The sequence below is a fragment of the Emys orbicularis genome, chromosome 2 (genome assembly GCF_028017835.1).
Source record: "Emys orbicularis isolate rEmyOrb1 chromosome 2, rEmyOrb1.hap1, whole genome shotgun sequence".
NCBI lineage: Eukaryota > Metazoa > Chordata > Testudines > Emydidae > Emys > Emys orbicularis.
The window spans coordinates 62,633,483-62,648,908 of NC_088684.1; the positions used below are offsets into that span (position 1 = coordinate 62,633,483).

Consider the following 15,426-nt stretch of genomic DNA (forward strand, 5'->3'; position numbering starts at 1 on the left):
CGTGGGGGCCCTTTTCAGTTTGTTTCTAAATTACACTGGCATATGATTCAATCTTTGAAATGTGAGGAATTTGTATGCCAAAAATAATATATTATATTCAGCATAATTCGGACTGAAGATGTGTTGGGCCAGAAGTTTTCCCAAAACTGTAAGTTTTCTTGATGTCATGGTTGTCATGTCCAGGTTCTAGATGTCGCACTTCTGTCACAACATCCTTTTTCCTAGTTATTTTTTGACTTTTAGGGATAGTGACAGAAGGAATTGCACCATTTCCTCCTTTTTAGTATTAGTCTGTGAAGAGAATAAAGGTGCTTGATGCCAAACATGCAAACGTGTGGGGAATCTTGAACCCTACTGCAGTAGATAGCTTGTGCATCCATCTGTGGTCACTGGTAACCATTACTTGCTCTTGCAGCCACTGAAACAGCAGTGATATTTCTCTTACCATAGGCTACTGTGCTTCACCTGCACCGAGCGTTGAAAGAATTTCAGCCCCAGATGTTGTTTTGACCAGGATAAGGATAAGTTTAGGTTAATGCTTGGAGACAGAATCTTTTGCTCCTGTCCTAAGGCAAGCCATACTTTTTGTTACTGTTTACTATTTGTGCTTCCCATAACACTTTTATCATTTATCTGTACAGTGAAGTGTCTTAGCATAATTCAAGAACGTAAAAATTATGAAGCTTTTAATTTCTTAATATTTCTTAAATGGAAGCAGCAGTAACTCATAGTAATGAAAATGTAACAGACTCTGTCTTGGGGTTAAATAAACTGAAAGTAGTGATCTTGTACCTATGAAGAGTTATCATAAGGACCTGGTTTCAACTGGAGTTTGCCTGTTTATAAACAATTATATCCAAGTGGAAGAGAAACTATGGTGGTTGCATATAGAGTAGTTTAAAAATATTGTAACTTGTTCTATAAAGGTTGATTAGAAAGTTGTCCTCTGTGTAAGTTTTTGTGTGGACTCTTTTTGAATAGGAAGTTTTAAAAACAAGTAACTGCTTTATATATCTGGAAATTAAAGGAAACATCAAGGTTTGGTCAATATTATAGGCAGGGCTGGTAGCATGGCCGATTAAGGTTGCCCAACACTTCCCATTATAAGACATTCTTTTCAATAGCTTATACCTTTGTCAGAATCTAACTGTGTTGGCAGAAATTTTCCATGCACGGTTTCTGCCTCAGGCTGAACTTTTGGGAAGATTTCAGCCAAAATGGTTCAGCCGTTTCTGAGAACAAGGCTAGAGAAAAACACCTCAGCAAAACCAATGTTAAATTCTTGAGTCCTTATCTTAGTGCCCCCATGCTTTAGAGCATGGGTGGCCAACTTGAGCCTGAGAAGAAGCCTGAATGTACCAATGTACATTGCCAAAGAGCCATAGTAATATGTCAGCAGCCCCCCATCAGCTCTCCCAGAGCCACAGGTTGGCCACCCCTGCTTTAGAGGCTCTGAAATTTGGCAGGGAGGTGGCCTTGGGCCAGGAATGTGCCTTGTACCATCCCCCTGAAAATCTATCCAAATTTGGCCAAGTTATAAGCCTTTGAAAAATCAAAGTTTGCACATGCTTAGTCAACAAGTTGCTAAAACTGAAGATAAAGTCTCTGAAGATTCTTCCCTTGCTGAGTGTGCTCAACTGTCTCACAGCTTCTAGTGCAAATCAGACTGTGTATACAGCATCCCCTGAGCATGCTCCCATCCCTTCATTGCTCCTTCTTGGGACTGAACTATTCATGACTGAATTATGCATCATCCATCACGGAGGTCATGGAAGTAACGGATTCCGTGACTTTCCGTGACTTCTGCAGTGGCTGGTGCTGGCTGAGGGGCTGTCTGAGCAGGGGAAAGGGGCCATGAGACAGGCCTTACAAGGACCTAGGATATTGCAACCTCACTGTTTTTATCTTAGTGTTTTGTGTAAAGTCAAGCACTCAGAAGTTGGAAAATGCCAGGATTAAGTTGGCTGTGTGCAACCTTAATTTGGCACCCATGTGTGTATGCATTATGATACAAGTTTTAATTAAATGAGCACATACTACTTTTTCCATAGGACCCTCATTCATTGCAAAGGAAGGACATGCTCTGGGGATGAATTGGGGTTGTGTAATGAAGCAGGCTGATATCTATAGGACCCTTGCTTTATTTTGTTACAGAAGTTGAAAGGTGTGTAGTGAATGAGGCAGGGATTGTAGGCAGAGAGGGGACTGTCTGGTGGTTAAGGTAGAGAAATGCTGCCATGGAGAACTGAATTCTGTTCCTGCCTGTGCCACAGATTTCCTCTGTGATAAAAGCAAGTCACTTAAACTGAACTTTTCATAGGTAGGTACTAATTGTGTGCGTCTCATTTTCTGGATGCCCAACTTGAGACACTGGGATCTGGTTTGCAGAAGTGCTGAGCGCTCACGGCTGCATTTGAAGTCAATGGGAACTGTGCTTTGAACATATAAAATCCCCCCTGTAAAATAAGGGTAATACCACTCCCTTACCTCCCAGATGTTCTATAAAGATAAATTAATGTTTGTGAAGCACTCAGATTCAGTGATGAATGTCATAGAAAAGCTCAGGCAGAAATCTGTCTTCAGAGCAGGGTTTGAATTGTATGTAGTAAATAAAGACTAAGGCCATATGCAGAGCTGTCCCTTGGGTAGGGCAAATCAGGGCGAACGCACCAGGCCCCTCACTCTGGGGGCCTCTGCGCTTCAATAAAATCGGGACTGTCCTGATATTTAGCCCTTTGTCGTGCGTCCTGACCAATGTACGATCGGGATGCCATTTGTCCCGATATTCAGGTGAGGAGGTGGGCGGGGAGGTGAGGAGGGAGGCGGGTGAGCGGTGTGAGGAGGCGAATGGGGAGGTGAGCAGCAGGTGGGCATGAGAGAGGGGGGTGAGGAGGCGGGAGGGTGGATGGGGGCGTGCGCCAGACGGACGGTGAGGAGACTTGCAGAGAGGCAAGCAGTGGGCAGGCGGGCGAGGAGGTGAGCAGCAGGCGGGCAGTCGGGACGGGGTGAGGAAGTGGGCGGGTGGCGAGGAGAGCGGCGGTCAGGTGGACGGGGGTGGTGGTGCACCGGACGGACAGCGAGGAGACTAGTGGGGAGGCAAGCAGTGGGCAGGCGGGTAGATGGCGAGGAGGAGAGCGGTGGGCGGGGGGAAGGGGGTGCGCCGGACAGACGGTGAGGAGACTAGTGAGGAGGCTGATTTTTCCCAGGCCCCACACCCCCTTAGGGATGACCCTGGTCATATGTTGAACAATGAGGATGAAATAGGGTATTGAATAGCTGCTCACTAACTGCACACCATCTATCATGTGCATTGAATGAGGGAGGGGTCCAGTGGGAAAAAAATTAGTATGTGACCATGTAGCTAAAGCCTATATCATAATGCATATGCACAAAGGAGCCAAATTAAGGTTGCACAAGCCATCTTAATTCTGGCATTTCCTAAATTTTGAATGGCTGATTTTGCAAACTTAATGTTCTTTTAATGTAGTTTCTCATGTGAATTTAGAACATGAGAAGTAAAAAAGGATGTAAAATCTTGCAATATTACCCAGGATAACTTCCTGTCAGGAATATTAGCAGGAATAATAACTATAGAAGGGAGAGGGTAATACTTAAGAAAACATTTTAATATTTTTGGGAGGGAAGGCTTAAACAAAATTACTGCCCAACACTTCTGTGGTTAAGGGTGTTTGAAGCTTCATTAAAGAAATATATCAGTCAGTGAGACAATATCTAATTGATTTTTAAAACATGATGGACCAAAGGAGGGTGGTTTGACAAACTTACCAGTCACCTTCCTATCCATGGAAAGATACAAAACACAAGGAGGAGTTATTTCATTAGTGAATTCCAGAAGTAATGCCCTGGTGAGAAACCTAGGTGCATCACTAACCTACAAGTCCTGGGACTTTCCTGGACCCTGCTTTGGGCTCCATCCTGGACTTTCCTGGACCCTGCTTTGGGCTAGACTCGGGCTAGTAGATACTTGAAAAATTAAAAGTTTAACTATGTTGACTACTATCAGAAAGAATCTTTATTTCTTCCTCCCCCTCTTCCAAACCCCGATTGCTATACCTGGTGGGGGCAGGGATATGTCTACTCCCCAGAGCTACTTGGCTGCTGGAGGAGGAAGAAGGTCTGTTCTCTTCTCCAAACCAATTTTGGGGTGAATAAATCCAGTGCCTGATCACAGCTGTTGCTAATAGTTTTCACAAATAGCAGTGTAAGGTTAATGCAGTATAATCTACTATTTGGAAGCTATGAACAGTAGAGGCATGAGAACTGCTTGTCTCCTTATTCAGAAAAACAATGCATTTGTTTGCATTTTTTCACATTTTTGTAATAGTAGGGCTATAAACTTATTTTTCAAAAGAGAGCTTAAACCACCATTCTTACTAAAATTTAGGCCCCTGCACTTTCAAAGCCTGCTAAACAACCAGTGGGGCCACTGGACAAATGAGATACTAAAGGAGCACTCAAGAATGACAAGGCCATTGCGGAGAAATTAAATGAATTCTTTACATTGGTCTTCACCAATGAGGATGTGAGGGAGATTCCCAAACGTGAGCCATTCCTTTTAGGTGACAAATCTGAGGAACTGTCTCAGCTTGAGGTGTCATTAGAGGAGGTTTTGGAACAAACTAAACAGTAATAAGTCACCAGGACCAGATGGTATTCACCCAAAAGTTCTGAAGGAACTCAGATGTGAAATTGCAGAACTACTAACTGTAGTCTGTAACCTATCATTTAAATCAGCTTCTGAACCAAATGACTGGAAGATAGCTAATGGTGATGCCAATTTTTAAAAAGGGCTCCGAGTTGATCCCGGCAATTACAGGCCAGTAAGCCTGACTTCAGTACCAGGCAAACAGGTTGAACCTATAGTAAGGAACAAAATTGTCAGACGCATAGATGAACATAATTTGTTGGGGAAGAGTCAACATGGTTTTTGTAAAGGGAAATCATGCCCCATTCTTTGAGTGGGGTCAACAAGCATGTGGACAAGGTGGATCCAGTGGATATAGTGTACTTAGATTTTCAGAAAGCCTTTGACAAGGTCCCTCACCAAAGGCTCTTAAGCAAAGTAAGCTGTCAAGGGATAAGAGGAAAGGTCCTCTCATGAATCAGTAACTGGTTAAAAGGTAGGAAACAAAGGGTAGGAATAAATGGTCAGTTTTTGAATGGAAAGAGGTAAATAGTGGTGTCTGTACTGGGACCAGTACTGTTCAACATATTCATAAATGATCTGGAAAAAGGGGTAAACAGTGAGGTGGCAACATTTGCAGATGATACAGAACTACTCAAAATAGTTAATCCAAAGCAGATTGCAAAGAGTTACAAAGGGATCTCACGAAACTGGATAACTGGGCAACAAAATGGCAGATGAAATTCAATGTTGATAAATGCAAAGTAATGCACATTGGAAAACATAATCCTAACTATACATATAAAATGATGGGGTCTAAATTATCTGTTACCACTCAAGAAAGAGATCTTGGAGTCATTGTGGATAGTTCTCTGAAAATATTCACTCAATGTGCAGCAGCAATCAAAAAAGTGAACAGAACGTTGGGAATCATTAAGAAAGGGATAGACAATAAGACAGAAAATATCCTATTCTCTATATAAATCCCTGGTATGCCCACATCTTGAATACTGCATGCAGATATGATCGCCCCATCTCAAAAGAGATATACAGTCTTGAAAAGTCAGCTGACCATTACTTTCCTTCTTGGGATAGAACTCTGAGGAATAAAGTGAAAGCTTCCATCCAGTACATGAACAAGGCTACTTCTATAAGTAATTCTGAAGGTTTTCTGCCTTCTTAGCAGTTAACATGGTTCTGAAGAATCATGGGCTGGAAATGGAGAGGTGAGCTTGGTGGTCCATAGCACAAGGCAGGTTATACTCCATGTGTCCTTGAACTACATTACCACCCCCAGCCTTGTCCCCCTGAATCATACAAAAGTCCAGATATGTTTCCCCACCCCTACATGGGGGTCTGGTATCTGTACTTATGACTAGCTTCTCTGGATTGAGAACAATGAACAAATTCAATTTGTCAGTACATATTAAAGTATTAAACACCACAGCCATATAATAAACAATGCATGTTTTCATTAGGGACACACCCAGCTGCAGAAACACACACATGCTGAAATCAGCTCTGCATGGGAAGGCTCAGCTAAGGAATTGCCCAGTACTCAAGTGCACCCTCCCCCTCCCCGAGAATAAACCCAACATTATACCATCTTGCGCTGCACAGAGATCTGTACAGCGTAAACTCATGAAATTCGCCCCCTCCCTCAATGTGGAGGAAGATATGCAACAGCTTTTGCCCCCCAATAATGTTTTCCACCCAATGGTCTTAGACAAAATAAAATAAGTTTATTAACTACAAAAGATAGATTTTAAGGGAAAGCAAACAGATCAAAGCAGATTACTTAGCAAATAAAACAAACACGGAATCTAAGCTTAATATACTAAAGAAATTGGATATGCGTAGCAAATTCTTACCCTAAATGTTGTTTTAGGCAGATTGTAGAGATTCTTGAAGGCAAGCTGCACTTACTTGTAGCTTAAAACTCCAGTTATTCCTTTCACAGGCTAGACAACCCTCTAGCCTGGGTTCAGCCATTCTCCCCTAGTTCAGTCTTTTTTTTCTTAAGTGTTTCCAGCAGTCTTTTTTCTTGGAGGGGGGAGTCAGTGAAGAATGAACGACGATGATGTCACTCCTGTGCCTTAAATAGATTTAACATACAGTGGGAACCCTTTGTCTCCCAGTTCAATTCCCACACCAGGTCCGTGGAAAAACACTAGTATTTTCATGGAGTTCAGTACTAGGTGACTTGGTCACATGTCCCTGTAGGGCCACTGCAGCCATGACTCAGAGGCTGTTTCCAGCATCCCCAGGAAGGCTCCCCAGTGGGAGATTAGCATCTTCTGAGACCTATTATTCTCCCTAATGGCCCTTCCCAACCAGCCATTTAGACTTATTGCATTCTGCCTAGTGGGCGTTCCCCAGGTGTAAACACATTTGTAATAGATGCATAGACAATATTCCTAACTCAAGATACAAAAATGATATATCCATCCAAATAGGATAATCATATTCAGTAAATCATAACCTTTTCAACAATATGTCACATGACCTAGCTTGTATAAAAATACATCACAGTTATGCCATAGAATATCATAGAATCATAGAATATCAGGGTTGGAAGGGACCTCAGGAGGTCATAATCACATCATAACAATATCTCTATGAAGAATATGGAGTGTAATGCCACACACAGGCCAAGTTGGACGCATTTGAACCTATATATATCCAAGTTTACTTGGAAAATCAAAAAAGGTACCATGTGAGGAAGAGACACTCAAAAGTGGAGGCCATGGGCCCCTTATCTCTGAAGTGAGCTGAAAGGCCTCCTTTGCGCCTTTCCTCTCCTCAGCCACTAAGGGTAAAGATAATAAAGATTGTGTAGGAACAGGCCAGTCATTATAATCACCTTCTCATTAACCCTCATATCTTGGTTCTCAGACTAGATTTAAATGTAACTGGAACTTCGTTTCCCACTCCCAACATGCACACAAAACAATGCAACATGGACCTGTCTTTTAGCCAAAATTCAGTGCTGACCAGCCCAACAGTTTCAAAGCTGAAAGGAAGGAACTACAGTCATTTAATCAAAGGCAGTGAACACCTTCCTAGTATCTCAGGAGAAATTCTTAAATGTTATCCAAATTAAAAGTATCACTTGTGGTTTAGATATTGGTATTACAGGGGATACACATCTGGACAAAGGCAAATGACATTCTAGTGTTTTTACAAGATGCTGTGTTCATTGGGCTTAAGGCCAACACTTCTTGGAAAGAGAAGTCAACAACTGCAAGTATATTGCACTGTAAGAAACCCATGAGACTCTTGTTAGTCACTTAACAGATTCCTGAGGGACCATCAATCTTTTAATCCTCTGGCAATACGCATATTCCTGTCATGTTCTTGCTCTGTGTGCTATAAATCCTATTAAAACCACCTTTCAGCTTCACAGTTGGTAGGTGTCTTCCTCTTCTCATTGAAAGCATCTTGCCGACTCACCATCTCTTTGTCTGATTAAATTTCATGCTATCAGTGAAACCTCAGTTACATGATCTGTCAAACATGATCGTTCTCCATCCCCACAGTCTTCATATAATAGGAAGTGGTGGTATTGTCCTGGATTAATCCAAATATCTGAAGGGAGGAAAATGCATAAGTTAGATGTGAACAGAGGTTTCAGAGAATAAAGGTGTATATATAGTAGTTTCAGGTGTAATTCCTCTCATGACCATACGCTCTGTGAAAAGAGCAGTGACTTTGTGGGTGTAAAAATCACACGTCTTCTGAGGTCTGCAATATTACTATGGGGCCTTCTGTTCATGCTCTCAAGCACTATAGAGTCACCACCTTAGCCTTGCTCATAGAAGGGTGTTATGAAACAGGGTGCCCAGTAACTCTTAAATTCCTTCTAAATCTTACGTGGTTAAACTGAATCCTCCATCCCTCCTTAGGGATGATTTACTGCTCTTTTGCATCCCACTGTGAAGCCTGCTTGATGTGAAGGGGATTGGGAGGGAAAATTCTGTCTTACCTGTGAGTTTTCATTCTAGAACTCTTCATGTCAGACAGTATGACCCGTCCCTCAGAGGACTGCATTATGTCCAGGGTTTTTTCTGGCTAATGCTCACTTGTTTAAGTAGCTTGAAAAGGAACAGAGATCCCTCAGGAGATCCCTAAACTTCATCTCAAGGCTTTGCTGCAAATGGTTTGAGTTGAATAAACTTTTATATAGTTAATATTTCTCTGTGTTGTAAGATATTGTTCTGGGGAGTTCTTCCGGAGTGGTAGTCCTAACTCAATTTCAGAGTAAAGATCTGGTTTTGATGGGTTCGGTCACAGAGACGCCCTTAGGACTGTCACCTTATGTGCTGAGACTATCTCTGAGGCCGTTTTCTCTGCCAGTTTGGGCCTCCAGAACCCTGTCTTGTTGAGCCAGATACGCTAATCTGCTGCAACACCGACCCAGGGTCTGACCCACGCCCCCAAAGCTGCAGACTTAACTGAAAACGGCTTAGCAAGTGCTCCTGTCTCTAGCACCCAGATACCCAGCTCTCAATGGGATCCAAACCCCAAATGAATCCATTTTACTCTGTATAAAGCTTATACAGGGTAAACTCATAAATTGTCCACCCTCTATAACACTGATAGAGAGATATGCACAGCTGTTTGCTCCCCCAGGTATTAATTACTTACTCTGGGTTCAATAATAAACAAAAGTGATTTTATTAAATATAAAAAGTAGGATTTAAGTGGTTCCAAGTAATAACAGACAGAACAAAGTAAGTCACACAGCAAAATAAATCAAAACACGCAAGTCTAAGCCTAATACATTTAAGAAACTGAATACAGGTAAATCTCACCCTCAGAGATGTTCCAATAAGTTTCTTTCACAGACTAGACTCCTTTCTAGTCTGGGCCCAATCTTTTCCCCTGGTACAGTCCTTGTTCCAGCTCAGGTGGTAGCTAGGGGATTTCTCATGACTGCAGCCTCCTTTGTTCTGTTCCACCCCCTTATATAGCTTTGGCACAAGGCAGGAATCCTTTGTGTCTCTCTCTGGGTTCCCACCCCTTCTTCTAAATGGAAAAGCACCAAGGTAAAGATGGATTCCAGGAGCAGGTGACATGGTCACATGTCCTGTGAGCCCCCCTGCATTCTCCAGGACTGGCCCGCACGTATGTCGTGGAGGATTGCAAGTAAACAGAGCCATTTACTTACCACCAATTGTCCTAGTTGATCGGAGCCATCAAGATTCCAAGCCACCATTAATGGCCCACACTTGGCATAGTTACAATAGGAGTTCAGAGTAACACTTCATATTTCTAGCTTCAGGTACAAGAATGATACATTTATACAAATAGGATCAACACACTCAGTAGATCATAAGCTTTGTAATGATACCTTACAAGAGACCTTTTGCATAAAGCATATTCCAGTCACATTATATTTACACTCATAAGTATATTTCCATAAACATATGAAGTGCAACGTCACACTGGTCTGCCCCCAGTTGTCAGGGCATGACCCTCTGTGAAGACTGTCTGACATGGTGAGTTTTAGACCAGGTCTACACTTCAGACCTATATTGATATAACTACATCGCTCAGGGGTGTGAAAAATCCATATCCCTGAACAAGTAGTTATACTAACTTAACTCCCTAGTTGAGCTTCTCCTGTTGACATAGCTACTGCTTCTTGGGGAGGTGGATTAACTACGCTGACAGGAGAAGGTCTCCCATCGGCAGAGGAGTGTCTTCAACTTAAACACTAGCGTTTTAAGAGTAGACATGCCCTTTAAATGAAAAGTGACCAGTAAGACAGAATTTTCCCTTTTGAAATCCTGCAGCAAGCTGCACATTTTTGACATTTTCTAAATGAAACATTTTGATTTTTTTTGGTATAAAGTGACTTTTCATTTTGAAATTACTTTTAATTTTGCATTAAAAAAATCAGGAAATTGAAATGAAACGTTTAGTGTTGGGTGTGAACAGAATATTTTGTTTGACCCATAATGATTTTTTTCTTTGATTTGCTGAAAACTTTACACTTTAATTTTCTGTCTGGCCCAAAATGAATTATTTTTTAAACTTTTCAAAATTGCAGTGAACTTAAAAATCTGTTATTTGCCTCTAGTTACAAGAAAAATAGAAAAGTAAAAAATGCAAATGTTTGTTCTGAGAACTAAGCTTTAACATTCTAGATGAGCATGAGGAGCACAGGCCACTGCTGAGGTATCTGCAGCCTATAACATAACCAAAGTTTTGCATGTGTCAATTTTTCCTTATTTTTGTTGTACTAGTGGAGAGGGAGGACATGATTTTGTGAGGCAGCTGGAGAAGGAATGTGTGGGGGGAGGGGAGGGAGTTTTAGCACTCCTCATAGACTAGTGGTTCCCAAACTGTGAGGCACACCCCATTAAGGAGGGACGCGGAGGAAGGTTCGGGCGGTGCAGTGGGGCCCAGGCCAGCCTCCATGGGGGCTGGTGGGAAGGGAGCATCACCCAGCCCCGCCCTATTCCGAGCTCTGCTCCGTCCCTATCCCCAACTCTGCTCCGCCCTGCATATGACCGTGGCTCTGCACGCAGCCATGGCCCCGGCTGCCAGCCCAGGCGCGACTCCGCTCGTGATTCCAACCGTGGCTCACGGGGGGGGAGGCACGGATGGATAAGAGGGAACGTGATGTGAAAAGTTTGGGGACCACTGTCATAGACCCTGTGCTAGCAGTTCTCCTCTCCTGGCTTCTCTGTTACTAGTTCCCTCCTTCTCTTGGCACTTCTCTGCTCTTGCCAGGATAAAATTAGGATGCACTGTCAAAAACTGATTTTTTTTTTAATTAGTCAATTTTAAAAGATTAAGTTGACCATGGCTCTTCACAAGAGATGCAATTTAAGGGTCAGATTAATTATCATCCGTAAAATAGATTGATGTTTGTCTTTATTTTTTACAGAGACGTGGAGCAATTTCCTATGACAGCTCTGATCAAACTGCATTGTACATTCGTATGCTAGGTAAGCATGGCAACTTCTGTATTGTAGCACTGATCTATATTTGTGACTATTTGCTTTAAAATGGTTGTGGTGAACTGTAACGTAATTTATAAATACAGTATTTAAAATCTTTTCAGTTTGTCCTTTTTTCTGCTGTCACTATTTTAGTCAACTTATTTTGCCATTTACTAACTGCTGCAAAAAAAGTTATTCCACCCAAATATTGTATTTGGGATTGAGGCTCCATTGTGCAAAGTGCTGTAAAGATATATATATATAAGGAAACCATGGTTACTGTCACAAAAAGTATTAAGATACCGAAGGCAGTGTTTCCTCATTAGTTTTGGATTTAAGGAAAAATATTTAACAGGAGAAGAATCTTACAGGTTTGCATGGGCTTATGTTTTGTGTATCTCAGTTAATTCTGTAGAAAAAATAGATTTAATGGGTGGCAATTACCTTTGTATGTTCATTTTTAAACAATATTATGTAAAGTCTTTATTTGTATTGCAGTACTTTTTGTTGTCCCTCATTCAGTATGCATATAGCAGAACATTTTAGCACCTGTCATTTTTTGTTATAATTAAAATTGAATGGTTTATAACAGAGTACATATTTGCATATAAGAATAGTTTTGTCTTACACTTCTAAAGTTCATTACAGAAACTGTCTTAAGTCTCAATCTTGAAATAATGATGTGAATTAAAATGGAGTAACTGAAGCAGGACTTCTCTGCTTTCCTGCATGTGCTGCCTGGGCTTAGGATGGGAAGAGCAGCCCATGGAACTGGAAAAGTGCTGAGGGTGCTAGCTTGGGGGGTAGCTCTTTCCCATCCTGTTCCTTTGTTCAGCCCTAAGGAGGTGAAGGGGTGGGGTGGTGAAAGTATCCCAGGAGTGTCTTCCTCTTCTTCAACCTTCTGGGAGTCAGCCCCAGCTTGACTTCACTCTCCTAGAACTGGGCAGGTGCAGCATCCAGGGAAATGGCAGGGCCAGCAGCCAGTTACGGGGGCAGGAGACTGTATCAATGGGTGGGAGCTGGATGGGGCAGTGCCTAGAGAAAGTACAGTAAGATTGGGGTTAGTGCCTATTAGAGAGGGCTGCAGGGTGTAGGGCACAGAAGAGGGAGCTGAGATCAGTGCCTAGGGAAGGGATGATATTGAAGTGTCCTACCTATCAACCAGAAGTAAAAGGAAGAGGACGTCTCCCAGATTGTGCATTTCAGGATAACTTTTTTCTGAAATGCTCCTACACAAAGGGGAAATTCGCCCTAAGAATTCAAAAGTCAGGTACCAGACCAAAAAGTAATATAACTTGCTTAAAAATTGTGAGGATTTTCTTTTGTTTTTTGGTATCATGATTCTTCTTTGAGTGATGATCCCTATGTGTATTCATATGTGGGATATGCATGTGCATCATGCGCCTGTGTCCGGAATTTCTTGTAGGCATTGTCCATTGGCTTGCACACGTGCAGTAGCTCTCCTTATGCTCCCAACCAAGGTCATAAAGGGCGATGTGGGCCAAAGCCTTTCCAGTTCCTTCTTACCACCACATGGTTTGCATCAGAATTTTTGATGTTCTCAGCTCCTTTTTATTGTGTCATTCCTATAAGAATCATATGTAGTTAGTTTTTTAGTTTTAATAGATTAGTGCAGCATAGCTAGATAGCATTTTTTCCCCCCCGGAGAAGTCTGGGATTATGCCGAGGGTTCAAAAACTGTTTCCTTCTCTAGCTCCTTTTCTGTGAACGACAAACATCAACACTTCCTCTACTGCGTGGGTGAGGTTCACATTTCTGACAAGTACAGCATCTCACTCCTTTCCCCCCAGAACTCATGAGGGTCGAGACTCAGAAAACACCTCATGGAGAAGGCAATGAAGCCTTGGTCAGATTTGAGCTGGGGACCCACCCTGTACATCAGTCTTAACAATCAAGTAGCACCCATCCGACCACAAGCTCAGGAACGGAGGGTAGGTCTTCACACTAGAGTAAGGGGCACTCTCTTAGATGGAAAGGCAAGTCATCTATGTCTAAAACTATCCTGAAAAGAAGGGATTGTGGAGATTAATGGAAGGAGGAGGCACACGTCAGAGCCCTAGGGGGGCTCATGTCAGGGCCCGAGTGGGGCTCTGGGTGATCGCTACTTCCCACCACCCAACACAGATGTAATGAGTGAGGTTGAGTAGTGTCCGCAAAAGAGAAACTAAACAACTAATTATTCCTCAAGAAAGGTTTTTAATGACTTAAGACTATAAAGGCAACACAGGCAGAATAAGAAAAACAGAATTAAAGACCAGCACTGAGTGAGGATTAATACAAATGGCAAGTTATACTGGAGACAAGCACAAGTACAAGTAATATTATGCATTAACTACCTATTCCTATAAGTGCACATATAAAGGGTAAATAATATTGAAAATAGTCACAAGCACATGCAACACTAGTATTACTGATTGCCTAGCAACTTCACATGTACTGTAACCACCCTCAACAAATACAATTCTAAATGCAATACTAATACATTGATTAACTATATTTTTACTAACTTTAACCTACCTATAACCTTATATAACAACTTATAAACTTTTATTGACTTTTATGATAAACTTGATGGTAACTTATACTGAAGACAGGCACAGCAACTTGTAAAGCTATTATGGTTTATAAACTACTAGCTTCACCAGCGCTGTACCTGCTTCCAGCAAGGCCAAAACATATACAGTTGTGGGTGGGTCAGCTTTTGTGGCCTGCATCATGCGGGAGGTCAGACTAGATGACCATATTGGTCCCTTCTGACCTTAAAGTCTATGAGTCTATGAGTCTATATTGATTAACTATTGACTACTACTATTTTTAAACAACTTAAACAATTTACTAATATAATTAAACTATAGTATTAATACAGACTTAAGATTAACTAGCTCGTGATCAGGGATCTGGCCTCCTCTTCCAATGAGTCAGAGGCTCTGTAGGAGACTCTGCGGCACTGAGGAGAGGCGGCCCCAGACAGAACCCCTAGAAGTTCAGGGTTCTGATCTTCCACAAGACCTGATTGGCCAAGAGACAGGCGGTACCCTCTTCCATGGGGTTCCCCTCCGCTGATGGATCTATCTATTGGAGATACTGGGACCGTAGCAGCCCTACCCCAGATACCTAGGATCTGTGCATAAGTCCTTCTTGCTATCACCCAGCTATATGCAACTGGCCCTGTCAGAGTATTCGGAGGAGTAAGGTGAGCCAGATCTGATGGTTCCAAGAGCAATCTCATCATTGTCATTGGGTGAGGTGGTCACCCCATCTTCTCCGTCTCCCCGGATGACTTTAAACAATACCAAGAGGTCATGCACAGGGTAGTGGCAGAGCTATAAATCCAGCTGGAGGAAATTCAGGAGCCTCAGCACAGCTTACTAGACATTCTGCAGCCCTCTTGTCCGAGCAGAGTGGCCCTCCCCATCAATGAGGTCATCATGGAACTAGCAAATATGGTTTGGCACACCCTTACTACTTGTGCTCCCACCTCTGAGAAGGCTGAGAAGCACTACTTTGTCCCATCCAAGGGGCGAGAGTTCTTCTTTTCTCACTATCCACCAAACTCCCTGTGGGGGTCGGGGTGGGCGGGGGGAGGGGGAGAAGCATGCAGCCACAGAGTGGTCCAGGCATCAGCACCCAAAGGCTCCTTCCTCTGATAAGGGACATAAGAGACTCGACCTTTTCGGAAGAAAGGTATTCTGTTCCATCTCTCTCCAGTTCAGGATCTCTAATTATTAGGCCCCCTTGGCCAAACATGATTTTATCAATTATGCTAGATTTCTAGAGTTTAAGGACAAGCTCTCTGAGGAGAATAGA

At 42.4% G+C, this 15,426-nt stretch overlaps 1 protein-coding gene across 1 annotated transcript in view; it reads left to right on the forward strand.

Annotated features, from left to right (window-relative positions):
- PDE7A (phosphodiesterase 7A) overlaps window positions 1-15,426 on the forward strand; it is a 120,089-nt gene that overhangs the window by 50,733 nt on the left and 53,930 nt on the right. The window contains exon 2 of the mRNA XM_065399480.1: window positions 11,544-11,604. Within this exon, the coding sequence (XP_065255552.1) occupies window positions 11,544-11,604 (61 nt within the window). The remainder of the gene's footprint in view (window positions 1-11,543; window positions 11,605-15,426) is intronic.